At 41.9% G+C, this 27,432-nt stretch overlaps 2 protein-coding genes across 5 annotated transcripts; one reads left to right on the top strand and one right to left on the bottom strand.

Moving 5' to 3' along the window:
• Positions 1-13,181, top strand: LOC124048309 (protachykinin-1-like). Of its 2 annotated transcripts, none has more exons than XM_046368957.1 (6): positions 1-135; positions 11,743-11,839; positions 12,033-12,068; positions 12,287-12,340; positions 12,634-12,708; positions 12,904-13,181. In XM_046368957.1, exons 1-6 carry the CDS (start codon positions 55-57, stop codon positions 12,939-12,941), a joined length of 381 nt encoding a protein of 126 aa, XP_046224913.1. In that variant the 5' UTR covers positions 1-54; the 3' UTR covers positions 12,942-13,181. The 2 variants fall into 2 exon arrangements, with proteins under 2 accessions (XP_046224913.1, XP_046224912.1); XM_046368956.1 differs by lacking the exon at positions 1-135 and adding an exon at positions 11,279-11,557.
• LOC124048308 (histone acetyltransferase KAT7-like) lies at positions 12,869-25,371 on the bottom strand. Of its 3 annotated transcripts, XR_006841200.1 has the most exons (15): positions 25,139-25,371; positions 24,428-24,578; positions 23,977-24,225; positions 23,730-23,812; positions 23,527-23,607; positions 22,952-23,050; positions 22,532-22,642; positions 22,201-22,404; positions 19,736-19,825; positions 19,218-19,358; positions 18,966-19,059; positions 18,500-18,646; positions 17,743-17,849; positions 14,140-14,306; positions 12,869-13,983 (listed from the first exon to the last, which is right to left on the bottom strand). XR_006841200.1 is itself a non-coding variant. In XM_046368954.1 (14 exons), exons 1-14 carry the CDS (start codon positions 25,154-25,156, stop codon positions 14,205-14,207), a joined length of 1,677 nt encoding a protein of 558 aa, XP_046224910.1. In that variant the 5' UTR covers positions 25,157-25,371; the 3' UTR covers positions 12,869-14,204. The 3 variants fall into 3 exon arrangements, 2 of the variants coding, with proteins under 2 accessions (XP_046224910.1, XP_046224911.1); XM_046368954.1 differs by having other exon boundaries at positions 12,869-14,306; XM_046368955.1 differs by having other exon boundaries at positions 12,869-14,306; positions 22,201-22,392.
• Between the last annotated feature and the right edge of the window lie 2,061 nt (positions 25,372-27,432).

The following is a 27,432-nucleotide window of genomic DNA, read 5'->3' as shown; positions in this document are numbered from 1 at the left end:
TAATAACCACGGACAGGAACAGAATACGGACAGCGTCTGGACAGGGGAAACGACATGACAATAACGGCGACACGGGGAACCAACGGAGGAGCAGACAGTTATAGACGGGGCAATCAACAACGGGAAGGAGTCCAGGTGAGTCCAGTGAGCGCTGCTGCGCGTAATGATAGTGGCAGGTGTACGTAATGATTACAGGCCCTGGGAACCAAGTGGTTCTTACCAAGCAATTAGACACACTTCTTTAAATCGGGCAAAAAGAACACGCACACGGATGACTCAAACAGATGAGAGAAGAGCCGGTGAAATAACTAGCTTACAGCTGCTGGTATGAAATTGACCTGACTGAACTATTCTGAATCTAGGTTCAAGTTCATGAGTAGAACCGTTTCATGCACTGAAGCGCTCCACATTGATATTACCTCAAGTTTAAAAATAAATAAATAGGCATTTCCAAGCAACTGTTTTGTTGGCTGCCTCTTAAACTCTCACTCCCGTGACAGCGTTATGAAGGCCTATGGGCATTCAGTGAGACAAACAAGTAGGCCTGAGGCGTCTGGACAACTTCAAAGCCTGTAAGGTCATCTATACATCGCTGGCCTCCGACAGAGCGCTCCAAACCAGTCACTGAGGATACTGTTGTGTTAGGGTTGGTTGTGTTTGAGTCGCTCCGATGGAGCTGCACACACTGCCATACAGCGGAACTGAGGAGATAAGGCGTCCACACGACCAGCTCCCCGTCTGAGTGTGTTGCCAGGGGTCACCTTCACTGTCTACTGCTTGGCGATGACAGGCGCTTTCAGTTTGACTGGTTTGGAAGCTGCTTAATTGTCATAGTTGTGCGAAATAGGACCGTAAAAGCATAGCGAAAACACCTGTATCTCCCCAAGAGAATCAAATCAACCAAATGTTATTAAACAACACGTGTAGACTGACTGTGAACTGCTTATATACTGGATCAGAACCGAGTCGATGTGCAGGGGTACAAGGTAATTGACTTAGATATGTACATATGACAACAGGATAGGTAATAAACGGTAGCAGCAGCGTATGAGATGAGTAAAAAAAAAAAATGTTCGCGCAAAAGGGTCAATGCCAATAGTTAAATAGTTAACCAAATAGTTAACCCAACAGTCTATGACTTGGGTGGCTGGAGTTTTTGACAATTTTTTGGGCCTTCCTCTGACACTACTTGGTATAGAGTTCCTGGATGGCAGGGAGCTCGGCCCCAGTGATGTACAGGGCCGTACACACTACCCGAATGCCAATCAGTTGCCATACCAAACGTGACCCAGTCAGTCAAGATGCACTCAATGGTGCAGCTGTAGAACTTTTAGAGGATCTAAGGGACAATTCCAAATCTTTTCAGCCTCCCAAGGTGGAAGAGCCATTGTCGTGCCCTCTTCACAATTGTGTTGGTGTGTGTGGAACACGTTAATTCCTTAGTGATGTGGTCACCTAGGAACTTGACGTTCTATACCCTCTCCACTACAGCCCCGTCGATGTGTAGGGTGGCGTGCGCAGCCGTCCGTTTCCTGTAGACCACAATCAGCTCCTTTGTCTTGCTTACGTTGAGGGAGAGGTTGTTGTCGCTCACTGACCTCCTCCCTATAGGCTCTCTAATCGTCGTCGGTGATTAGGCCTACCACCCTTGTGTCATTAGCAAATCTGATGATGGTGTTGGAGTCCTGTGCGGCCACAGAGTTGTCGGTGAACAGGGAGTACAGGAGGGGACTAAGTACTCACGCCTGAGGGGCACCCATGTTGAGGGTCAGCATGGTGGATGTGTAGTTGCCTACCCTTCCCACCTGGGGGCGGCCCGTCAGGAAGACCAGGATCCAGTTGCAGAGAAAGGTGTTTAGTCTCAGGGCCCTGAGTTCAGTGATGAGCTTTGAGGGCGCTACGGTGTTGAACGCTGAGCTGTAGTCAACAAACAGCATTCTCACAGAGAGTAGGTGTTCCTCTTGTCCAGGTGGGAGTGGGAAGTGTGGAGTGCAATAGAGATTGCGTCATCTGGGGATCTGTTGGGGCGGTATGCAAATTGGAATGGGTCCAGGGTGTCTGAGATGTCAACAGAGCAAAGTAAGGCCAACAAAAGTATGTACAGATGTAGGATCTTAATTTGAGCCAATTTGCTACAGCCGAAAAATAATCCCGCAGAAACAGGAAATGTGAATTATTATGTGGATTATAACCAACGGACATTTTTGTAGGGGTTGATTATCAAATCTGGAATTTCAAAGTGGAAATTAAAAACTTCGGAAGTGTTTTTAAACCTCAAATACACTACACAATGTACATTTCTCCTGCAACACGGTGAGCAATTTAAGATACTACATCTGTAACATGTTGTAATAAACTTGTGAAAATAATACTCTCTCTAGCATACACCAACACAGCCATTCCAGAAGGTTTTACCAACGGTTCTGTTGCCGTTTCTGTAAGGGTCCTTGTTCTCTGGAATCCTTGGGACTTCCCTACCCCCATTGAAATGTAAACTGGTAAAGGTAAGGGTTAAGATAAAGGTTAGGGTTAGGTAAGAGTTATGGTTAGGGCAAAGGTTAAGGTTAGGCTTTAGGGTTTACAGCAGGGTCCTCACAAGGATCCCGGATAGCACTAAACTTTCTGTAAGAGCAGTACACCTGCAGCGGTCAAGTGTCTACTGGTACAGGGTAGAATGAAGTCGTACACAATAGACACTGACCTCAGGCCAGTTTGGAACTTTCTATCCTAATGGCTTTGGGGTGGGTAAACTGATCCTAGTTCTGTACCTAGAACCACAGCTTCCCAGAGCAGTTCATGTCTCCTATGCAACATGGGAGCAGGAGCCCTCACAAAGAACCAAATTGGCCCAGCCTGCAGTGTCAGACAGTTGGGCTTCACCCTGACACAGAGAGCCTCAAAGTCCAAATTTATGGCTCTCTAGAGGAACCACACAGAAGTGCCACAGGGCACCAAACGAGAAAAACAACTTGAGGAACAAGAGAGACGAGTGAGGCATTTAGGCCAACTCCAACAGTGAAAACTAAGATGATCATTTATAGTCAGAAAGCAGACTACCATTGTGAAGGATGAGAGTTTTTCTTGACAATGTCAGTCTGTGTCGGATTGTTAGACAACAACAAAGCAATGAATGTGTAGTGGCAGCATCAGAGGTAACACAAACCTTTAATTGAGGGCATAGTAAATATTACATATATATATATATATATATATATATATATATATATATATATATATATATATATATATATGGTTTGTGTTGTTATAATGCAACAGTCATTAAGTGATTGGAAAAGCAAGAAAACAGTTCAGTTGTCTCCATGAAGTTAAATCGTGATAGTAGCCATAGTGTTTGAACTTGAGAAATGTCTGTTTTGTAAAGCTCTGACATAAGAGGCCGATTATAAGAAGAGATATAAGATGGAAATATGCCGAGAGTATGATGTCTCAAAGATCTCAAAAAAGGGTCACAACCACAAACAAACAAAAGTAATAATTAAAAACATGCCTCATTCTTATTCATCTCTCCGTCCTATTCAAAGTTTAGCCACATACAGAAGAGCGTTTTTGTAGACTGCTTGGGAATAATGTTGTGTTCAATTTTTAAGAATACACGACAATGAATGAAAGCCACACAGGCTAAGACCTACTTAAACAACTACTGTCAAGACAAACAGGGCTGTTTTAGAAGTATGAATTCAAATGTCAGGCCGTAGTATTTCATAGGTTTAAATGTTAGACAAGACTGCCCTCTTCTGGAGAACTGAAGAAATACAAATTCATGGAAAGACTGGCCAACAAGCTCAATCGAAACACACATTCAAAGTGTTGTTGGACGATGAATTGTCCGTCACTTAAATGTAAAATTATTAATCAATCGATTTATCAATACTGTATATCTTTTTTTAAACTAATGAAAACACTGCTATGTATATTTCATGTATTCAATCTTATCTAAACATAGTTTTTCTTCTAAGGCTCCTAGCAGCAAAAGCGCATGAAGTCCTCTTTTTTGTTAGTGTTCCGATTATTCAGTTATTTCTTTATTTTCAGACAATAACTCAACAACCAATTAGTAAAAGGTTGTAACATTTGGCATAATGGTGGAACCCTGAAAGAGTAACTGGCATGCCAAAGCTGGCATTGATTGGCCCCTAGGTGGCGCTACAGTAATCAGTCAAATTCTAAAACACACAAAACAAATCCCATCTAAACTGAGATGAGGGGGGGGGGGGGTGAGCAGGGCACGTGAAAAGCAGGTGAAGAGAAGGTCCGGTTCACGACATCTTTTACTAGATGCAGCAACACAGAAGTCTACGGGGGAAACGATTGGCTCTGCTCTTCTTCAGCTTGACCACATCGCCTGGAAATTACACAGAGGATCAATGGCTCGTCCACACTAACCTTAGGAAAGAAACGAACACAGGCAAGTAGATGAGGTATATCAGTGTGAAAATACTTCATGACAAGGGACTCTGTGCAAATCTACCTGACTGGAGGTCAGCTGTTACCTCGTTCATTTCTCAGTGTATAGAGGTCGTGCTCAGTGGAGTTGACCCAGGAGTCTCAGGTGGTGTTGTCAGCAGGTTAGTTGACACGGGAGTATTCACGCGCACAACAGACTGAAAGCAGAAAAGACAGAATGCCATTTTTTACAACCAATTTACTAATAGCGATCATTTCTATAAAAGTTTGAGAACACAAAAGAGTTGTGTTGCTTACCTCAATGGTCTTTGGAGCTGGCGTTCGATTCAATCGGAGTAATCACCTTGCTCTCCTTCTGTCCCTTACTGGACGGTTTCAGATCGAAGTGTCACAGCTGGGGCTCGACGTCAGCCAGACGTTTCTCGACCATCATGTTGGCCACATTTAAACGTCTCGTCATCCCCTGAGAAGGCTTCAACCCCCAGACCACTGGGGTGATAGTTAACACACTTCAGGTACTCCCAGTAGCTCTTACTGTCAGAGTCAGTAGACTTCTCCAGCTCCTCAGTGAACACGCTGTGGGATCCATCAATGACTGTCTGAACCAGCATGCAGAACCGCTTGGCCAAAAGGGAAGGACGTTTACACTTTGCCGTTTGGTGCAGGAGGAGAGAGCTTCTCCAGGAATCGGACGACAATTTGCTTCAGAACAGCCTGTGCCGGGGGCAAAGCCTGGTGGAGGGCGCAGTGCCGGGTATACATACAGTGACCAAGCTCACCTCCACGGTAATTCATCATCACCAACTTTTCTGTTGTTCGAAGAGTCCTTGGCCTTCTTCATTTCTTCAACCACAAGGTGAACCATGTGCCTCGTTAGCATGGTGGCGCTGTAAGTTGTGGCAAACTTTAAGATCTTCTCTGTGCCACCATCGTGAAGGTCAGTATGGATGTTTGTCATCTCAAGGATCTGGTCCCAGCCCAGATGTCAGTTGGCTTTCCGCTTCTTCTTCATAACTGACCCCCCACACAGCGAAAGCTGGTTGATGATGTCATCTGTGAGGGTCCGGTAATGAAGGTTGATCCTGCCTTTCTCCAGTGTCCCACCATAGATTAAGATGGTTGTCAGACCAAAGCTGATGGGATCACCAGCTGGTCAGGGCACTTTGGAGGAACCTCGTTCCAATCGCCCACTGCTTTGGCCTCTGATAACTAACCATGGATAGAGCTGAATGATATATAATCAGCGGGAGCTTCAAACAGTCTCTGGACTTTAGTGCTCACAGCTTCAATGTCAGTGCTGATCAGAGAGAGACTTTGGATGAAAAGAGTCCTCTTCAGGGCCTCTGGGCTGCCTAGGCGCTGGATCTTATGGTTGAGTGAGTGGACCATCCTGACACCAGTGGAACGGAAGTAATAGACCTGAGGTGCAGGAGGGACCTTCAGACCTGTTAGAGGTTCTCCACCACTGCCTTCACCATGGTGACAGCCAGATCCCTCAGGGCCGGTCACAGGGGCCTTTGATCTGGTGGGGTCACAGGCTCTGGAGTAGCCTGGGCAAGATGTTCACCACCACATTAGAGGAACAGCACAGCTTGGGAATGAGGATGGAAGGTTAAACTCTGGGAAATGCTCGTCAGAACTCTTACGACCTCTTACGAAACTCGTAAAAGATACGAGCCAGAGAGAAGGAAGAGGTCCCTGTACTCGTCATGTCACATACTGTAGCATCAGGGTATTGAGCAAGGAGCTGTAACAAAGAGAGTGAATGTGACTTGCAGGTTGGAGAGATCAATAGTAGAGTCAAGATGGCTACGGTTGGGGGTTGACTAAGGTTTTTGGTCAAATCGCTGGAAGTCTGATGTTCAAGGTCCCTCATTCTGAATTAAGCCTGGTCTGTCACAGAACACAGGAAGTGCCTTTAGTGCCCATGGCAATGAGGAAAACATTTTGACATAAAAGATCAATGAGAATGTCAAAAATGTGCTTGTGTCTATGTAAGACAAAAGAGCTCACTAACTATACATTTCCACTCCATTTATACTGTAGCTAAGTCTCTTAACAGGTTAGCTACGTCATTCCCTTTCTCTGCTTCCTTTTTGAGCCTTCAAATCAAATAAAGAGCAACTTAACTTTCCAGCTATTTTTGTCCCCACTAATCTCACATAGATTTCACATAGTCTCCCCTCAGGAGACTGAAAAGATTTGGCACGTGTCCCCAGGTCTTCAAAACTTTCTACAGCTGCACCATCGAGAGCATCCTGACCGGTTGCATCACCGCCTGGCGCTACAGAGGTTAGTGCGAACGGCCCAGTACATCATTGGGGCCAAGCTTCCTGCCATCCAGGACCTATATAATAGGCGGTTTCAGAGGAAAGCCCATTAAATTGTCAGACTCCAGTCACCCAAATATAGACTGTTTTCTCTGCTACCGCACAGTAAGCGGTATCGGAGAGCCAAGTCTAGGACCAAGAGGCTCCTCAACAGCTAAAATCGCCATCGGACCCCCCCCCCCCCTTTTGTTCACGGCTGCTTCTTGCTGTTAATTATCTATGCAGTCACTTCAACCCTACCTACATGAACAAATTACCTCACCTAACCTGTACCCCCGCACACTGACCCGGTACCCCCCGTATATAGCCTCATTACTGTTATTCTTACTGTGTTACTTTTTCATTATTACTTTAGTCTACTCTGTAAATCTTTCCTTAACTCTTCTTAACTCTGTTGGTTAAGGGCATGTAAGGAAGCATTCCACGGTAAAGTCTACACTGGTTGTATTCAGAGCATGTTACAAATAAAGTTTGATTTGATTAAACCCTAAACCTAATCATTTACCCCCCACTAAAACGGGAACTTTATCTAAGACCACTTGAATAATGTCAGGCCTACTGAGCAGAAGGCTACATTCCACAAGAGCCAGCTTGACAAGTCTTAACCCTGCGGCATTTTGAAAACGAAACAGGCAAGCGGGTGTCGTCATTTAATCATGATTTGCACAGAAAAAAAGGTGTGTAGTCTTGAAATACACAATGCGGTCTAAATTGTCAGTTAATTACATTGAACGATATTTGGACACAGTGTGATATAGCTAACACTAGTGGAAATCCATTCATGAATATTTCTCAGAGACCAATTAAATCCCCTCTGTGTCACCCGAGTAGTCCAACTATCCCTACTTAGTTCCATGATCGGACTCATTTGTTCCTGTTAAGATGAACCCCAGATTGTGCTTAGATAATCAATTGAGGAATAAAGACAAGGTGCCTTAGGGGCCATTAAAGCAGCTCTATCAAACCAATGGAAGGTGAGGATAGGCCACGTCCTGACTAAACTCACATTTTACGATCTGTGGCAGCCTGCCCATCTGATAACACACAGTACCTGTCAACACCAGATTACAGGCCACAACTCAGACATTTGGTGTCGTATATCACAGGTTGGTTGGTAGAGGCCTCTGTTTTGGGTGGAAAGTGACAGGTTCAAGGTCTGGGTTGAGCTAGCAGAGTGAGGCAGAGGCAGACAACAAAAAAGGGAAGTTTAACATTTATTTCCTGAAGGCATAGTTTTCGCCACAAGTTGAAATCAAAGTTCAGACACGTTCTCAGTTCACATTCCAGTTCCGTAAATCATGTCCACACTTCGTGTCATTTTCTTATTCTTTTAGCTTTACAAACCATGCTATTTAAAATACAATAAACCAACACAAACCAAACAAAAAGAGGCAGAGGAAGCGACACAGTCCAGCAGGCAGGAAACCATTTCTTCATACATTCTATTTTATTATACTCCCTTTTATCCATCTTCTCTCACTAAATATGCTCTTCTCAAAAGTTCCACCATGCCTACAGACTGCATTTTATTTGTACCTTTATTTAACTAGGCAAGTCAGTTAAGAACAAATTCTTATTTTCAAGGACGGCCTAGGAACAGTGGGTTAACTGCCTGTTCAGGGGCAGAACGACAGATTTGTACCTTGTCAGCTGGGGGGGTTTGAACTTGCAACCTTCCGGTTACTAGTCCAACGCTCTAACCACTAGGCTACCCTGCCGCCCCATCATTTCCTGTTGACAGCCACCAAGAAGCACAAAACAGGTGGGTTTAAATACGTGCAGCGCAAGTCACATGGCCAGGCAATGAACCAATAAAAATACTTGTTTAGATTAAACGTTGCAAACGAGTCACACCTGACATAAGTACAGTTTTAGTATATGATACCTTGGTCTAGCCATATGGGTTGACCAGTGTGCAGGTTGAGCAGTTTGCGCCATTCTGGGACCTTTCCACTGGTTGGTTAAAAATCAATTCTCAAAGTAATCATTAAATGTACAACCCACACATCATCAAAAGAAAGCAATAAGTTTGAATGAAGTCAGGAACGCACAAGTCACATTTTTGCAAAGAGGGCTCAAATGTAATAATAGCCTACTTCCAGAGGACTCTGGAGGCCATTACCGGGTACAAATCAATTTGGCACGTCCCATTACTTCCTCCATGTACATGGTGAAGGATGCAACCAATCAAGAACAACAAAAATCTTTGAAAGAGAACCAATTCCAAGAGAGTACAGACTGTTCCTACTGTACTTGTCAGCGCAGGTATACTTCAGATCAAAACAGGCACTGAAGAATCCTCACAGATTTCAGGCGTGTAAAGATGTCAGAATATTTCTAGCATCGGGCGAGTCTCAGACCACCAAGGAAGTCTTTCGAGGCAAAAGTAACAGTTTTGCAGCTAAGTAGCTGGGTTCAAGAGGTTCCAAGGAAACACATTATACTTGAAATCAGATCATTTCTCTATGGAGCAAAGTCCAATAGCAGTGCATCCCTCCCTTTTCATTGAGAAGTTCGGCAGCCATGGACATGGTGAAGATGGCAGCCTCCCGTTGACTTTCTGTTGGATAGTACTGTACCCAGGACATTCTGAACATGGTTATTGTAGGGACATGATTGGACTTTGAAGTAGCATGACGTGGCCACGTTCATAGAGTTAGTGCAGCGGTGCGCCTGACGGAAAATGTCACCTTTACCGTTAGATGAGAAGACATTCAAATGACACGGAGACGACGCAGCAAATGGGTGAATTACCATGTCGACTTCCCATTGAGTTTCCCGAAATTGCAATGATACAATTCCTTTAAAAAGCGGGAATAGAAGGAATGCAGTGATCTATGTCAAGTCCAAATCAATCCCCACTGGGGTTGTTCGACTGCCACTGGTTCACTCTGTGTAACATGGAGACATAATGGCCCTAGTCGTTACAGGAAGTAGGAAGCCATTTCACATGCAAATGAAGGTCCTCCGATTCCCTTTGATTTGCCACTCAGCGTTAGCCGTCGCGTCTGTGGGAACACGACACGAGGGTTGTTCTCTGGTGTAATTGCCTTTCAGCTCAAATTGCCCTGTTTTCCTTGCTTTGTGGAGCACCTGTGCAGAGTTGCAAGCATTTGATGTGTGTGTTGCCCACATTTCAAGAGGACATCCTTAGAACACCCGATTGACAAGTAATTGCTCCTTGAAAACATTTTGTAGCCGGATTATACTGGAAAAAATGTATTGCTAATAATGAAAAGGTTATATGATTGAAGTAAAACCGCAAGCATTTGAATGACTAAGCAGTTATTAATGTCTATGGACTAAGCAACCAAACATCATATAAAAGGCTTTGCTACACTAATTATCCTCTAGAGATAAATGGATGGCTTTTTAAAAACAATTATTAGTCGATCTGTGTCTACAAAAATAAATATATAAAAAAAAAACATTTCAGCTGTGCCAGCACAACATAGTGGTTCGAGAGCATCGCTCTCAGCTGGACATCGCACTACCCTCAGTGCTGTAAGGAAAAACCATCTGCTCGCTATAGCCATCTCTCTCAAGAAAAGCCTGAAGTAGGTCACTAAAATGTGGCTTATTATTGAAGTGTAGAACCCATACGAGAGTGTCAGATTCTCTGGTGCTCTGTTCATCTCAGCTGAACCCACTTCGGCCGACATGAGACTCGGTCACAGAGCGGTATCCAACCCGATCACTCACCATACTATACCCTAGTGCTCACCGCTTTCTCAAGACATACAGCTTCAAGTTCAGATGATTGAATGAGCCATTTAGCTATCCACTTGGTTTGTTTTTATGTCATTTAAAAAGAAAAACGTATTTATGAGGTCTATATTGGGCTGACCTGTCCTTGGTATGATTCACTGAGCCAATTAATGAACAGGCAAACACTGACTGGGTTACAAGGAGCCATTATTATCACGACATTGTTCAAAGATGTCAGGCGGCAGTTTTCAAGCGCCCTCACATCAAAGAGAAAGATCAGAAGGTCAAACATGAGGCTGCTGACTTACGTTTCTGGCAAATATAGAGTTCTGGTTGTAGGTTTGATAAACATGGAAATTACAGAACCAAATTTGAAAAAAAAAATGCAAATATTTAACTGAATCACATACATACACTCAGATCCCAATCAAACCCAAGGGAACGAGGTGAGCACCAGGTTAAACTTTTAAAGCAAACCAAGGATTATAAAAGTACAAGCACAATGGCCCTTTCTGTAAATTGGATATTGGGCATTATGCATATATCATCAGTCCATGTGCTCAAACTGGACGACAGCTCGTTGCATTCGCCTCACCTATATTTCGTTTCCTTAACGATGGACCTGCATACTACAAGTATTCAAAAACATATTTCATGCATCTCTCTGCATGATGTGAAAAACACGTCATATTTGTTAAATGTTGCATAATAATATTATGAGGTTGATGATTTGATGGCGCCCAGAGGGGAGGGAACATGAGGTTGTACGGGGTACTGTGTTATAAAATGGACGTTGTATTCAGTGCAGGATCAGACCGACAGGGAATAGACTCAGTCTGCAATCCATCAGAGAAGATAGACCTTTTCTGAGCTCACTCAGCAGCCAACTATCATTATTTCTTGAAGAGATATACTTCTTAAATTAATTTTTTTTTAAAAGTCTTATTTGAATATAGCTTTGCCTAGTATCATCACATTCAATGGATATCTTGAAATTCCAGCTGGTAATAGTTACCCTGTTTGCACTGGTGTATACATACCAAGGATTGTCGTTTAGTGTTGACAAGGAACACTGGGTATCAAAAGACTGGCAGGTAAGTGAAACGTTTTCGATTTCTATTATCAAGACGAGTTTATATCATTAGTATATTCCAGATTTGAACCAAGAACAAAAACATATTTGCGAGTAATAATTGTCGCAATCGAACATTGCTTTTTCACAAATAAATCAAGAAAAAAAAAATGTGGAAAAAAAGACACTCTTTAATCCTTTCGCCAGGATGAGCCACTGGAAGAGAGATTGTCCAGCCAAGTGGCTAGTCTGATAAAGAGATCCAAAGTCCGTCAGTTCTACGGGCTCATGGGCAAACGCTCAGGTAAGCACTATAACGTTCTGCCTGTCCATAACAAGAATGAATGACTTGAAAAGGGATCTTGAAGGAGGTAGACTAGAATACTAAATTCTATGATGCGTACTGTATGTTGAGTACGTATTATATCTAATTGACAAGAAAAGCAAATATTTTGAACTCAAATACATGAGTGCTCATCAGGTCCCTTTAATTACAGACGATCAGCCGCAGCCTATTAAAGTGGATAGAAAACGTGAGTATAGCACAATGGACTAACACAAAAATATATTTTTAGAATAGTGGTATACAGTACATTCTGGTCTATATACTATATTGTAGATGATTCAGTATATAAATCATAACAACACATTTTCTGCATTATATGGATTTAAAACATGTTTTACATTTAACATGAGAAACAAAATATGCATCTCCTTTTAAATGACTCTTTCCTGGTGATGTCTTAAACAGGAAACAAAGGGGACATGTTTGTTGGACTTATGGGAAGAAGAGCACTAAGTGGGGGTAAGAATTATTACACTTCATATAAAATCCTCTATAGCTCAGTTGGTAGAGGAGTATGGCTCTTGCAGCGTGGGTTCAATTACCCGAACCCACCCAATACATAAACATTTATACACAGATGACTAAAACACTTTGGATAAAAGTGTCTGCTAAATGGCATGATTTATATCATTTGAAATCTCAAGGCATTTGTTTTTTTTAGACAAACACACAGCAGAGAGAAGTCAAATTTTAAACGGGTGTCAACAATTGCAGTCGCGTGTCATAACCAAATGCAATGTTTTGTGCTGCAGAATCGTTCACGAGGATCATTCCAGATTCTCCAAGCACTGCGGTCGATGTCGCCGAGGGATCAGACACACAACCAGGTCTGTCATATACATTGATGTTACGGTTAAAACCAGAGAGCACTTTGTAACATTGTAATGTACAGTTTGCAAAATGTAATACAAGTTTTACTGTGCAATTTAAAAACACACATGTAAAACTTGCATTCGTGTTGACTAAATGCAAACGAAACATTTGAACTTGTATGTAATATTTTTTATTTCTTCATTTGGCAGATTCACAAGAGGAATGGGACCAACTCCAATATTACTAAAGCTAGAAAAAAAAAGAGATTTGTTTTCATGACCTATACAATTTTGATATAGACTCAAAAAGGACTACAATACAAAACGAAAACTGTATCTCATACTTGTAAGAAACAAAATGCTATATCTAAGGTATCAAAGTTCATGCTGATGATTATTGAATATTCCATCCCCCCAAAAAATGTACTTGTCTCTGCAAAACAACCGCAACTGTTGAATGAAATAAAATAACCAGGAATGCTGCAGTCGGTCAGTTATATAGATTTTTTTTGTGGACAAAGAAGCAAAAACACATGTGATCCACTAGTGTCAGAGCTCCGACAAGATGTACCTACATTCATAGCTCATCTTTAAGTGGATCTTTTAAAACAAGTCATCAACTCAAATTCTGTAACCTTCATTGTTTAACAATATTTCAGCCAAGAATTGATTGAATGGTTACATGGTGACATATTACTAAAATATAAATACAAGTCGAAATGTAAAAAGGGAAGAGAGTTCCTCCAGACACAAAACAACAAGTAAGGGACAGCTACAGGGTGGGTTTAGGGATAGAAGATCACTGTGGTATTGATGGGACTCCTATCCCGGCAGGTGCGATAGAAGAAAGATCACTGTGGTATTGATAGGACTCCTATCCCGACAGGTGTGGTAGAAGAAAGATCACTGTGGTATTGATAGGACTCCTATCCCGACAGGTGTGGTAGAAGAAAGATCACTGTGGTATTGATAGGACTCCTATCCCGACAGGTGTGGTAGAAGAAAGATCACTGTGGTATTGATAGGACTCCTATCCCGGCAGGTATGGTAGAAGAAAGATCACTGTGGTATTGATAGGACTCCTATCCCGGCAGGTGTGGTAGAAGAAAGATCACTGTGGTATTGATAGGACTCCTATCCCGGCAGGTGTGATAGAAGAAAGATCACTGTGGTATTGATAGGACTCCTATCCCGGCAGGTGTGATAGAAGAAAGATCACTGTGGTATTGATAGGACTCCTGTCCCGGCAGGTGTGATAGAAGAAAGATCACTGTGGTATTGATAGGACTCCTATCCCGGCAGGTGTGATAGAAGAAAGATCACTGTGGTATTGATAGGACTCCTATCCCGGCAGGTGTGATAGAAGAAAGATCACTGTGGTATTGATAGGACTCCTGTCCCGGCAGGTGTGATAGAAGAAAGATCACTGTGGTATTGATAGGACTCCTATCCCGGCAGGTGTGATAGAAGAAAGTCAAGTTTATGAAGTGGCTCACTGGTGAGCCTATAGCTTATGTCCCTTTGGGCGGGGTCCATTTAAGTGAGCTGGGGTCGATGGTTTTGTTGTTGCTGCCTCTTTTGGTCTCCTTAGCTTTCCACTCATCGATCAGGTCCTGTGAGGGAGAGTTCAGTTCAATTCATTTATTGGCCCTTGAGGAATTTGCCTCGCATTCAAGAGCACAGAGTCAAAGACATAAAATGATGAACATTTAAAGATATGAAATACAGTGGGTATCATATTCACCCCCCTTGGATTTTGTTCGCGTTACAATGAGGGAATGGAGTAGATTGAATTGTGATTTTGTTAGTGACCTACACAAAACAATCCATAATGTCAAAGTGAAAAGAAAAATATATAAATGTACTAAATAACTCAAATATAGGTCAAGTATTCACCTCTGTTTAAGAAAGCCTAAATTAGTTCAGGAGTAAAATTTGTCTTAAATCACAAGGGGTTGAAATTATTTTGGAATGACTACCCCTTCCACTGTCCCCCATTAATGTGTAAGGTCTCTAGGTCACGTATTGAATTTAAAGCATAGATTTAACTACGAAGACCAGTGAGCATTTCGAGAGCCTCAAAGAAGGGCCGTGATTGGTAGATGGGTAACAATAACGAATCAGACATTGAATATCACTTTAAGCATGGTGACGTTAATAATTATGCTGTAGATGATGTATTAAACCACCCATACACATCAAAAGATAATCGTCCTTCTGTATTGAGCTACAGGACAGGAAGGAAACTGCTCAGGGATGTCACCATGAGGCCATTGGTGATTTTAAAACAGCTATTGGGTTCAATGGCTGTGATGGGAGAAAACTGAGGATGAATCAACAACATTGTAGTGACTCCACAATAATGATCTACATGACAGAGAAAAGAACACAAATACATATCAAATAAAACAATATTCCAAAACATGCATCCTGTATGCAACAATACATACCTAAAAAAAAGCACTGTTTTATTCTTCGTTAATCTAAAAAAAATATATATATACAGTACCAGTCACTACCTACGAAGGTTATATCTTTATTTTTTTTTACCTTTTTCGACGTCGTAAACTATGAAATAACATATGGAATCATGAAATAACCAAAAGTGTTAAACAAATCAAAATATTTGAGAATCTTCAAAGTAGGCACCCTTTGCCTTGATGACAGCTTTGCACTCTTGGCATTCTCTCAACCAGCTTCATGAATGTTCTTCCAAAAGTCTTGAAGGAGTTCCCACATACACTGAGCACTTGTTGGCTGCTTTTTCTTCCCGCTGTGGACTGACTCATCCCAAACTGGGTTGAGGTCGGGTGATTGTGAAGGCCAGGGCATCTGATACAGCGCTTATATCACTCTCCTTCTTGGTCAAATAGCCCTTACACAGCCTGGAGGTGTGTTTGGGGTCATTGTCTTGTTGAAAAACAAATGATAGTGGGACTAAGCACAAACCAGATGGGATATCGCTGCAGAATGCTGTGGTTGCCATGCTGGTTAAGTGCGCCTTGAATTCTAAATAAATCAGACAGTGTCACCAGCAAAGCACCCCCATACCACCTTCTCCATGTTTCACGGTGGGAACCACACATGTGGAGATCATCCATTCACCTACTCCGCATCTCAGACACGACGGTTGGAACCAAAAATCTCAAATTTGGACTCATCAGACCAAAGGACCGATTTCTACCGGTTTAATGTCCACTGCTTGTGTTTCTTGGCCCAAGCAAGTCTCTTCTTCTTATTGGTGTCATTTAGTAGTGGTTTCATTGAAGCAATTCGATCATTAAAAGGCCTTTTTCACATAGTCTCATCTGAACATTTGATGTGGAGATGTGTCTGTTACTTGAACTCTGTGAAGCATTTATTTGGGCTGCAATCAGAGGTGCAGTTAAGTCTAATGAACTTATCCTCTGCAGCAGAAGTAACTCTAGGTCTTCCTTTCCTGTGGCGGTCCTCATGAGGGCCAGTTTCATCATGGCACTTGATGGTTTTTGCGACTGCACCTGAAAAACTTTTGACATTTTCCGGATTGACTGACCTTCATTTCTTGAAGTAATGGCCTGTCATCTCTTTTCTTATTGGAGCGGTTCTTGCCATAATATGGACTTGGTCTTTTACCAATAGGGCTATCTTCTGTATACCCCCCTACCTTGTCACAACACAACTGATTGGCTCAAACGCATTTAGGAAAGAAATTCCACAAACTAACTTTTAACAAGGCACACCTGTTAATTGAAATGCATTTCAAGCGACTACCTCATGACACAGGCTGAGAGAATGCCAAGAGTGAGCAAAGCTGTTATCAAGGCAGAGGGTTGCTATTTGAATAATCTCAAATTTGGTTACTACAGGATTCCATGTGTGTTATTTCATAGTTTTGATGTCTTCACTATTATTCTACGATGTAGAAAATATAGTAAAAATAAAGAAAAACCCTTGAATGCATAGGTGTTCTAAAACTTTTGACCGGTAGTGTATATATGAAAATGTTTTCCACTGACATTAGTATTTTGTGTCGATCGGTGACATTTTATTTTTATTTTTATTTTTTAAACAATTAAATCCATTTTAAAAATCACACTTTGCAACACAAAATGTGAAGAAATCCAAGGGGGTGAATAATTATGAAACCCACTGCAGATAACCACATAAAACAGATGGACAGGGCTACATACACACACGCTACAGTAAACACATGACACATCCTTGATTTTGCAGTCTCTCAAATGTTCACAGAACTCCTTCACAGGTTTTAGGTGCATCGCCTAGGGTATTAACTGACAAACTGGAATGAATGGGATATTGTGATGTCACACACGGTTGGGTACGTGATGGGGGACATTACTTAACCCTTTACCTATATGGATAGGCCCCAATTGAAATGCTCAAACAGAAAAAAATATTAGAAGATCACAGTTGCAATTGAAAGGGAAAACTTCTGAGAATTATCTGAACAAACAGTTCACCTGAGACAGGAACCGAATTCACTGTTGATTTTATGTGCATTTCACCGACACTGTACTTTTTGCAGCCATTTGTTTCGATAACAGAAAATAGGGCAATACTAAAACGCTGAATACATTCAATAATATACATGAATATTCCTGCAAGATCTGGAGTAGATACAACATAAGATAGAACAATACAAGGATTTGAGTGAGAGGTCTCACTGGTTTCTTCAAGTGGCCACTCCAAAGTGTGCAGTGATTTCAATACACGTAGGACTCAGGCAGTAGAGCATTCAACGAGGAGTTTATTATTTTTTAGCTTTCCTAGCTGTGCCTTTGGAGGAACTGAACAGAGCACACTTGAAGCTAGCGGGTGTTAGTCCAGTTTAGAACGCCTGTCAGTTGAAAGCTATACATTGTAAAGCGGACACCCAGAGTTCTGATGTAATGTATAGTATGTTACTGTACAGCCACCGCGTTCCAATTTAATCTCTTATCAGTGACCAGATCTCCCATTTTTGATCCCGTACATGGGATCAGAGTATAAAGGGTTAACCGATGTTGATATTGTCATGACACACACCTTCATGAAGGGGACACTTACCTGTCTCTTCAAGACGAGGTGCTTTCCCTTCCAGTACTTAAGCATCTGCAGGGACTGCAGGGTGCTGACAATGTCCACTGGGTTCACCGCGGTCTCCTGGCTGATCTCTGAACACACACACGAGTACAACGCACAGCTCTTCACGCACTCATTCAAAATACTGAATCGTGCCAAGAGTACCGTTTCATATGCTGTTCCTAGTCATTCAAATGCTTGGTAGAAAATCCTCTCACGTGTTCTAATGAAACTGAGGCTAACCTGAACAAGCTAAATAATTAACAACATTAAATCAACATTTACAGACTTGACAACCATAAAACAGATTGATAGGGCTGTAAACACACAAGCTACAGCGAATACATGACAAACAGAGTGATAAATCAAAGGTAGCCTTCCAAGGTTTAATGCATCTAGTTCGTTAAGCAGTTTGATGCTCCACCTATGGACTAATTCATTATGAGAGGAGAATTAGCCTATATGGACAGGGCCAAATTAAAATGTTTCTAAAGTAGAAAAAAAATACATATGCTTATGTGGGAGAAATTTAAAGAGGACACTTTGGAGATTGTGTGTGAGTGTATGGCGTGTGTGTGTGATCGGAACAAGCTACATAATTTACCCGGGTAATTTTAAAACCTCACTTTTGACCCTAAACTAATTGTAGATTGTTGAGGAAATATTTTCTCAACAGTCAAGAGCGGCATTAAGCACCAAAACATATTTGCAAAAATCAGTTCTTTGTAAAGTCCTCTGTCACCTTTGATGGAGATCTCTTTGCCCTGGAAGTTGTACATGTAACGCAGCAGCACCTCTTTCCAGTAGCTACGGTAGCTGATGAGGCCCAGGTCCGAGAGGGGCCGCTCTGGGGAGCCCACCTTCTCCTCCACCTTGGACAGCAGGTAGCCTACAGAAAGGGGAGAGCGCCGGCAGGGTGGTCACTAGCAGTTCTAATAAGTAATGAGATGGACTGCACTTACATAGCAATGAGACCTGGTGGAGAAAAGCAAAAAAAACTGCTAAAGGAACTGTAGTTTCTACTGCAATAACCGTGTAATGACAACACAAAGAAGTTGCTTTCAGGACATTAAAAGACATTTTTGACCAGCAAGACTCTTGTCATTCCTGGGAGGCTTAACAAAATAAATCAGCATCTCGAAATGCCACCTGGCTGTAGTTGCAGTAGCCAATCTAACAAGGGGAAAACAGAGTTGGTCTATACTTACTGAAGTCAATCAGCATCTTCCCAAAGCCTTGCCTCATGTACTGGGGCATTGTCAGGATGCAGGAGACGTTGTAGTTGAGGAAAGAGTTCTTCTCCTGAAAAAACAGAGGATATGGGTCTGAATCTCATCTTTAAAACTAAAGTAATGACAGAGACGTCCCTAATAATAATTTTTTTAAAAGCTCCATTATAAACCGTATCAAAAAGTTATGGGAGACACTATCAATTTGAACAGAGTATAATGGATGGGTACCTTAGAGAAGTATCCCACAAGATGGCAGCCTGTGTTGTCTGCCTCAGTCATAACGTAGAACAGAAAGGGTTCCACGTCGTAGTACAGCGTCTTGTGATCCAGGAAGAGCTTGGCGAGTAGACACAGGTTCTGGCAGTAGATCTGGAAAAGGAAACCACACACCATTTAAATTCCCCAAAGACCTTGCCAGGGATAATGTAAGGGCGAAAGGTAGACTAGAGCTAATTTCCTCCAGGGGTGCCCTACTACTGTGGTCGACCCTGTAAAACAACACATTTCACTGCACCCATCCAGTGTATGTGACCTATCCATATTCTATGTAGCTTGTTTTATAGGAGTGCAAGGCACCAGTGGGGTTAGGGTCCCTGAAGAAATGTGAGACATGACAAAACGAAAGGTAATAACTCAACCATGATTATTTCTTTGCTCTTTAGACTGGAGAATAAAACGGAGACAGGGAAAAAAAGCATTTGTTGTGTACGAGTCCAGGGTGAGTTCAAGTGTGTAGGCCCCCTCACCTTGTTCTTCTTGCCGTCCACCTCAAAGACAGAGATGGCTCCCTTCCTGTAGACCTCATCGCCGGGCGGATGCTTCCACACACACTTAGCCTAACAAACACACGGAGACAACACTACTGATTTGCTCATTCAAACCCCCATGAAAAAAGGCCTCTCTGAACAGTTTCAGCTGAAATTGAAGTCATTGGGTGAGTTTAGAATTCCCAAACATATGACAAAAGGAGCTTAAACTTTGATTGGCTGTTGCATGCAGTTTCAATCACATTTGAGTTGCTTCGAGTATCAGCAAAAGTTGCTTGAGAGGATGTCACTTGCAACCTGCAACAAACATTGTGTGAAAGTTGATTCGTGTAACCCCAGCTTAAGAGGTGATAGGACTGGCTTTTCTACAGTGCCTTCAGGAAATATTCATGCCCCTCGACTTATTCCACATTTTGCTGTATTATAGCCTGAATTCACAATGGATTAAATTGATTTTGTTCCCCTTACCCATCCTGTCACGCTTTGGTCATTGTATCTTGTGTTTTTGTTATATGTTTGGGTAGGCCAGGGTGTGACATGGGTTTATATGTTGTATTTCGTATTAGGGTTTGTATTAATTGGGAGTGTGTATTATTAGGGGTGTGTCTAGTTAGGCTTGGCTGCCTGAGGCGATTCCTAATTGGAGTCAGCTGATTCTAGTTGTCTCGGATTGGGAACCGTATTTAGGTAGCCTGAGTGCGCGTTGTATTTCGTGGGTGATTGTACCTGTCTTTGTGTTAGGCTGTAATTTGTTTAACTTGTTTGTTGTTTTTGTATTTTCAATTATTTCATGTACCGCTTTATCTTTATTAAAGGTCATGAGTAACCTACACGCTGCATTTCGGTCTGCCTCTCTTCTAACAGCAGACGAAGTTCATTACACATCCATACACAATACCCCATGACGACAAAATGAAAACGGGTTTTTAGAAATATTTGCAAATGTATTGAAAATGAAACACAGAAATCTCATTTACATAAGTATTCAAACCTCTGAGTTAATACTTTGTAAAAGCACCTTTGGTGGTGATTCAATCAAATGTATTTATAAAGACCAGCTTTGAGTCGTCTTGGGTATGTCTATGAGCTTAGAACAATGTTTATTTTTGTAACATGATAGGACCCTATATCATTAACACTGTACTCCGGCGTTGGTGTTCAGGAGAGTCAACATTTGTCAGGATAAAAAGGAAAATACTTTTTCTCAAAAGGAGTGCGGCTGCCGGAGTTGTACCGTAGACCATTTGGAAGAATCTTTGAACATCTGCAGATTTTCTCAAAGCTCTTAAACTAGATTGCTGTTCATCGCCTCTCCCAAGTCTTTCCACAGATTTTCAATGAGATTTAAATCTTGGCTTTGACTGGAACACTCAAGGACTTTCACATTTGTGTTCTGAAGCCAATCCAGCAGTGTTTTGGCTGTATTTTTGGGGTCATTATCCTGTTGGAACGTGGAATCTATGCCCCAGTTTAAGGTCGTTTGCACTCTGAAGAAACTCTCTCATCAAGAGTTTGCTTTATTTGGCTCCAGTCATTGTTCCTTCTATCCTTACCAGTCTCCTAGTCCCTGGCGCTAAAATGCATCCTACATTGCATGATTCTTCCCCGTTGGGAGATGAGCTGTGCTTGATTTTCTCCAGACACACAGCTTTGCATTCAGGCTAGAGTTAAATTTGTCTCATCAGACCACAGAATAATTTGCCTTATGCATGCTGTCATGGGACTTTTTCTCAGGAGTGGCTTCCGACTGGCCACTCTCCCATAAAGCCTAGATTGGTGAAGTGCTGTAGAGACCGTTGTCCTTGTGGCAGGTTCTCCCATCTCAGCCAAGGAATTCTGTAGTTCTGTCTAGGTCACTTCCATGACCAAGGTCCTTCTTACAGCCAGATCTAGGCAGTTTCATATTTGTTTTAATTTGTCAATGATGGAGACCACTGCTCTCTTCCAAACTTTTCTCTTTAAAACTTTTAACACTAGAAATGGTTTTATACCCTTCCCCAGACACAACAATTCTATCTCGGAGATCTACAAATAGTTCTTTGGACTAGAGAAGTTTTTGCTCTGACATCTACGGTCAACTGTGGGACCTTATATAGACATGTGTTTCTTTGTAAATGTATGTCCAAACAACTGAATTGGCAACAGGTGAACTCCAATCAATTTGTCGTGACAGCTCAAGGATGATCAAAGTAAATTGGATGCACCAGAGCTACGTTTTGGGTGGCATAGCAAAGGGGTGGGAATGCCTATGTAAATGAGATATTTCTGTAATTCATTTTCAACACATTTCTAAAAACATGTTTTCACTTTGTCATTATGGGGTATAGTGTATAGATGGGTGAGTGAAAAAAAAAAATCATATTTAATCTATTTTGAATTCGGGCTGTAACAAAACGTGAATAACAAAGTCGAGGGGTACTTCCTGAAGGCACTGTATATCTTACCATGTGTCGTCTCAGAATGGTCTGGCTCTTCATGTACTTGAGGCAGAACTCGCAGACGTAGAGACGTCCCAGGCGGGCGTACTCCTCGGGGTAGGGCGAGTGGTACCACGTGTCCAGCTCGTAGCGGCCGAATAGGATGGTCTTGATCATGTTGCTGCCCTCCGTGATCTGTCCCTGGATCCGCAGCTTCTCCTGTGGCGTTTTCAATAAGCGGCAAACGAGAGAGGAGAAATATGAAATTCTTCTAAACTACCAAGAACATCTTATCTACAATAATCTAAAACACGATTGGTTTATTATGCATGAAGGTGCACTGAGGTTTTTGTCTTACCAGATCTTCAGATGCGCGTGCCTGGGCTTTTCTGAAAAGCTCCAGGTCATATTCACTAGTGATGTTCTCCAGAAGAGGTTCTCTGGTGTTGCCGTGGCTCTGTCGATGCTCCTGTAGAAGAGATGGAAAGAAAAAGAGTTGGGTGACGGAGTGCTGATTGTGTCAATAAATGGGCTTTATTGAATATACTCTTTAAAGAGGTAGCGGTTCAGACTTTTTCAGGAAGATGGGCCACTGTCCTGACATTAGGGGTAAGCTTGTTCCACCATTGGGGTGCCAAGACAGAGAAGAGCTTTGACTGGGCTGATCGGGAGCTGCCCTCCCGTAGGGGTGGAAGGGCCAAGTGACCAGAGGATCCCCATAGCAAACATGATTCTCCCTCTAGTCATTAGAATGGGGGAGATCTGTCCTATGTCTCACCATGTACTTCTCCTTCTGCTCCTTGGGAAGCCCAGAATTCCTCCCCTTTCTCATCTCCGTCACCTGCTCTTTGTATCTCGTCTGTTTTGATGTGGGCATCTGGTGGACACAACAGGAATTCATTGTGATTTTAGCCATTTTTTATTTTACCCCCTTTTTTGATCTTGTCTCATCACTACAACGCTCCAATGGGCTCGGGAGGCGAAGGTCGAGTCATGCGTCCTCCGAAACGTGAACAGCCAAACCGCGCTTCTTAATACCTGCCTGCTTAACCCGCACCAATGTGTTGGAGGAAACACCGTTCACCTGACGACCAAGGTCAGCCTGCAGACGCCTGGCCAGCCAGAAGGAGTTGCTAGAGCGTGGTGAGCCAATTGAAGCCTCACCCGGCCAAACCCTCCCTTAATCCGGGTGGCGCTGGGCCAATTGTGCGCCACCCTATGGGACTCCCGATCACAGCCGGTTGTGAGACAGTGCCCTAGACCACTGTACCACTCGGGAGGCCCTTTATTTACTTTTACATGATAAAATGAATCACCTTAAAAAGTATTCAACATTAATGTAATTAATTTTACCTGATGTCGTGTAGCGTGTCTGTTGCTTTCCTCCTGCACCTTTGATTCTTCTTCGTGTTTCTCGCGAGTGGTTGCTTTCACCTGTCAATCAAAAGGATGATTAAACTTATTGGGCATTTGATTCTCTGTAGCTCTCATTGTACGAGACAATGAAGTTAATGTACCTCAATAAGCAATGCCAAATATTTTAATTACATATTTACCTTGCATTCATCAGCAGATAGGTTATGGTAAAGAGGACATCCTGAAACCGCAAAATGGCGTTCATGTTTTCCTGTTAGATGTCCTGCAAGGAACACAAGAGACAGAAAAGCAATGAGTTTACATATAATTCAATTAATTGACCAGAGATATTTCATAACAAGAATCTTAACAAGAATCATGACAAGTCTTGTTCAGCATCCACTAAACTAGCAGTGGTGCCACTAACCAAATAGTAACTTGTCTTACCCAGTGAGTTGCATCCCGGTGTGGGACACTTCATGTTAAAATTGTAGGTCTCATGGCAGCGGCGGCGCTTGGGCCGGTGGGAGAGGTCCTTGTCTGAGTCTCTGAGGGCGGGGTCTTTGGCCACACTCTCGTCGTGGGAGGCGTTGGGGCTGGAAATGTCCAGCTCAGACTCAGATGATGGGGCGTTGCCTGTGGGCGTCAACGGCGGAGACTCGTCATGGTCGCCGACTCGCTTCACATCTGGTGTGTCTACATTGACATGTGGGAGAAACAGCACAACATTCAGCTACACTGACAATGTAGGATAAAATAATGGAATCTTCTAGCAATTGTTAGCCCTCACAAGGTATCCTATACAGGTGATTGACTCATTGTTCGCTAGCCTAACTACTACAGTTTCAATGTAGGTTTTGATTCATAACTAAAGCACCCATCCCATGGCTTTCTTTACCTTGTGAGCTTTGGCTGAGGCGTAGAGATGCTCTTGTGAGGCGTGTTCTCTTGGGTATGTTTCCATCACTCTCTGAGCTGTTTGTCTGTTCTCTCTCTGCAGAAGAGTCTGAATCTTCAGTCCCATCAGAGCCGCTCCCCAAATGCACACTCTGTGATAGAATGAAAAAAAAAAAGTAAGACTGGTAGGGCTAACGCGTTAGCCAGGTAACTATAGACGATTCTAGCTAACTAACGTTAACTATTTGCTTGTCATGATGGCTCTAACTAGGTTATAGAATTGTTGCGAACGTTAGCTCCTTCAAATATATCAATTTATCATAAATGAGATATACAGCTAGCTAATTACTCTCTACAAATCGCTATGTAAACACAGCCTTAATAGCTAGCTAGCTAGTCAGTTAACGTTAGTTAGCCAAATAGGCAACGCAACATTAGCAAAACACCATTGTAGCATTAGCTAGCAATCTACCGTAAAAGCGTAAAAAAGAGGCCATTTTAGCTTACTAACTTAGGTTATCTGCAGTAGCTAACTAGATAGTTAGCATCAAGTTATCTAGCTAGTTAAGAAACATACATAAATAGAGACCACTGGCTAACAACTAGCTAACATTTTAGCAACGTTATGCTAGCAGCATAGCTAGTCAAGTTAGCTTTATCCAGCTAGCTAGCTAACGCCGTAACGTTAGCTTCCGACCTACATGTTTCGTACCTGTCGTCTACGGGGCATATTTGCCTTGATGAACGCCGGTTTCTATGCCGCCCGTCTCATACAACAACGTAGTTCCCAAATTGTATAATAAATGCAGTGGATGGAACTGTTTTAGATTAAGTTTTTACTTTAAAAAACCGTGTATGTACACACAACATTGGCTATGTCTCGCGCCACATTTTCGGTACAACACACTTCCGTTTGGAAACTCTGTGTAATGTCACATGTGGTACTGTCTCCACTGGGTGGCACTGTATAGGTGGCACGCCAGTCTTATTTTCAACTCATTTAACATCTGATCTACTTATCAAAAGGCACATCTCAATCGGTGGTCCAGATAAATTCAAATCAAATTTGATTGGTCACATACACGTGTTTAGCAGATGTTATTGCGGGTGTAGAGAAATGCTTGTACATCATGAAATAGCACAAGTGTGGGGGTGGGCCTTTCTTCTTTTGTTCTTTTTTTCCCCTCTTGTTTTTTTTTGTGTGTTTTTTTTGGGGGGGGAGGTGATAGATTTTTGACCCAGTTGTTCCTCGCTTCGTCTCTTTAAAAAAAATACATTTTTTTTAATTTAATTTTAAATTTCAAATTCCAATACAATAACAAAAAAACATTGAACATCACTACAAATATGTATTTTCTCTGAAGAAACATAATATTGTTCTTCAAGCACGGGGGCGGCCTATGACATTATGACTTCCCATCAAACCAAAGCCTTGAATGCCCTACTCCTTGAAGTTTGCAGTTGTGTCTAAAAACACTATTTTACAGAAGAAACAAAAATAATAATAACATAATAATACTTTACTGTATTAATACTTGGGATACCGCTTTTCAAAAAGAAAAGTCATTTTTTCAATGGTAATAAACGGCCTGATTGAACTATCTTAATTTATCTGCCATCTTTGCTAACACTAGTTCTCGAATATATTTCGAAATCTTTGTTTCTTTCTAATTTGTATGACTCTTGTACAGTTCTACTAGTTTACATACATTGGTGTGAGTTCTAAAGCTATCTGTACTATGGGATAACTATGTGTTGTCTCATGTCAAAAACCAAAGCAGACATATCAGTGATGATTAAATGTATTATCCCACTGATTGGACATTACTCACCTTTTATTGTGAAGCTCGGTAACTCTATGTAAAAATAGAGTCTATATGGTAACAAGCCTATCTGTTACTCAGATCACTGCTCATCAAATGATAAATAAATACATTAGCTGCTACTGCTTGGCCTCTATTTGATATTGGTCTCCGGACCATTGTTTGTGGTAAATGTCTTTCATCAATATGAGAGATTAGTATCATTGCGAAATAGAAACTGTCTATACACTGATAGTGTAATTCAATCAAAGAGTAAATACCATGACACAATCATTCATACTCAGCAGAAACCTTGGTAAAGCGAGAGAGAAAAAGAACTCGTAGTGCTGTGAAACATTTCCTGGAATACTGATTATGAACAGATACAAAAAAGCTATGATATGTTACAGTAATCACTTGAATTCAATCAATCTATATTATTTCTCATGCGTTCTTACTTTTCTAATTTTCTATTGCTGAACTGTGCACACACATCCTTTGTTTTTTTTAAAGAAGAGAAGAAAACACACACATATAAATGCTTTAGAAAAAACTAGGACAACGCACTACATAAAACAAACAAAAATCAGTAGACCTAATAGCATGAACATATCCACAGCAATGGGCAAATCTCCAAAGAATTCAAAGAAATGATCACGTGGAAAAGTTAAAATCTTTTATTAATTGACAAACATAGCATAGAGCCCTAGGCATATAGGACAGTCAGCAATAGCCTATAAAGAATATAGGGGTAAGGGTATGCTAGAGCGGAATGGTGTCCTATATTGCAAAATTAAAATAGCAGAGCATACCTGGTTCTGGAAGACTTCTGCAGCCAGACTATTTATCCAACAAAACGTCACTGAACAGGAATGAGAATAATTTCGCTTTTTACATGAAGCTGACATATTTTGGGGACGTAGTTCTGGAAGACTTCTGCAGTAGTTGGTACCCATCTGGTTGCATGCAAGTGCACATATAACTTTTCTGCAAGCCCGTATGTTCTGAAGGAATGTAGAGCCAGACATATCACATCATGCATTTGTCCCCTCAGCTGAGCTGAACCTGAACCATAGGCACTTTTGAGGAGATGGAATTGTGTTAATGCCCCTTGTATACTTTACCCATACGTTGTCAATGGGCCGCACAGCCTATTCTGGGCTATTTTGAGGAAAATAACAGGTTTCTCGACTCATAATCGGAC

The sequence above is a fragment of the Oncorhynchus gorbuscha genome, linkage group LG11, assembly GCF_021184085.1.
Source record: "Oncorhynchus gorbuscha isolate QuinsamMale2020 ecotype Even-year linkage group LG11, OgorEven_v1.0, whole genome shotgun sequence".
Lineage (NCBI taxonomy): Eukaryota > Metazoa > Chordata > Actinopteri > Salmoniformes > Salmonidae > Oncorhynchus > Oncorhynchus gorbuscha.
Note: the sequence above shows the minus strand (reverse complement) of the source record. Positions and strands in the feature narration are given on the sequence as shown.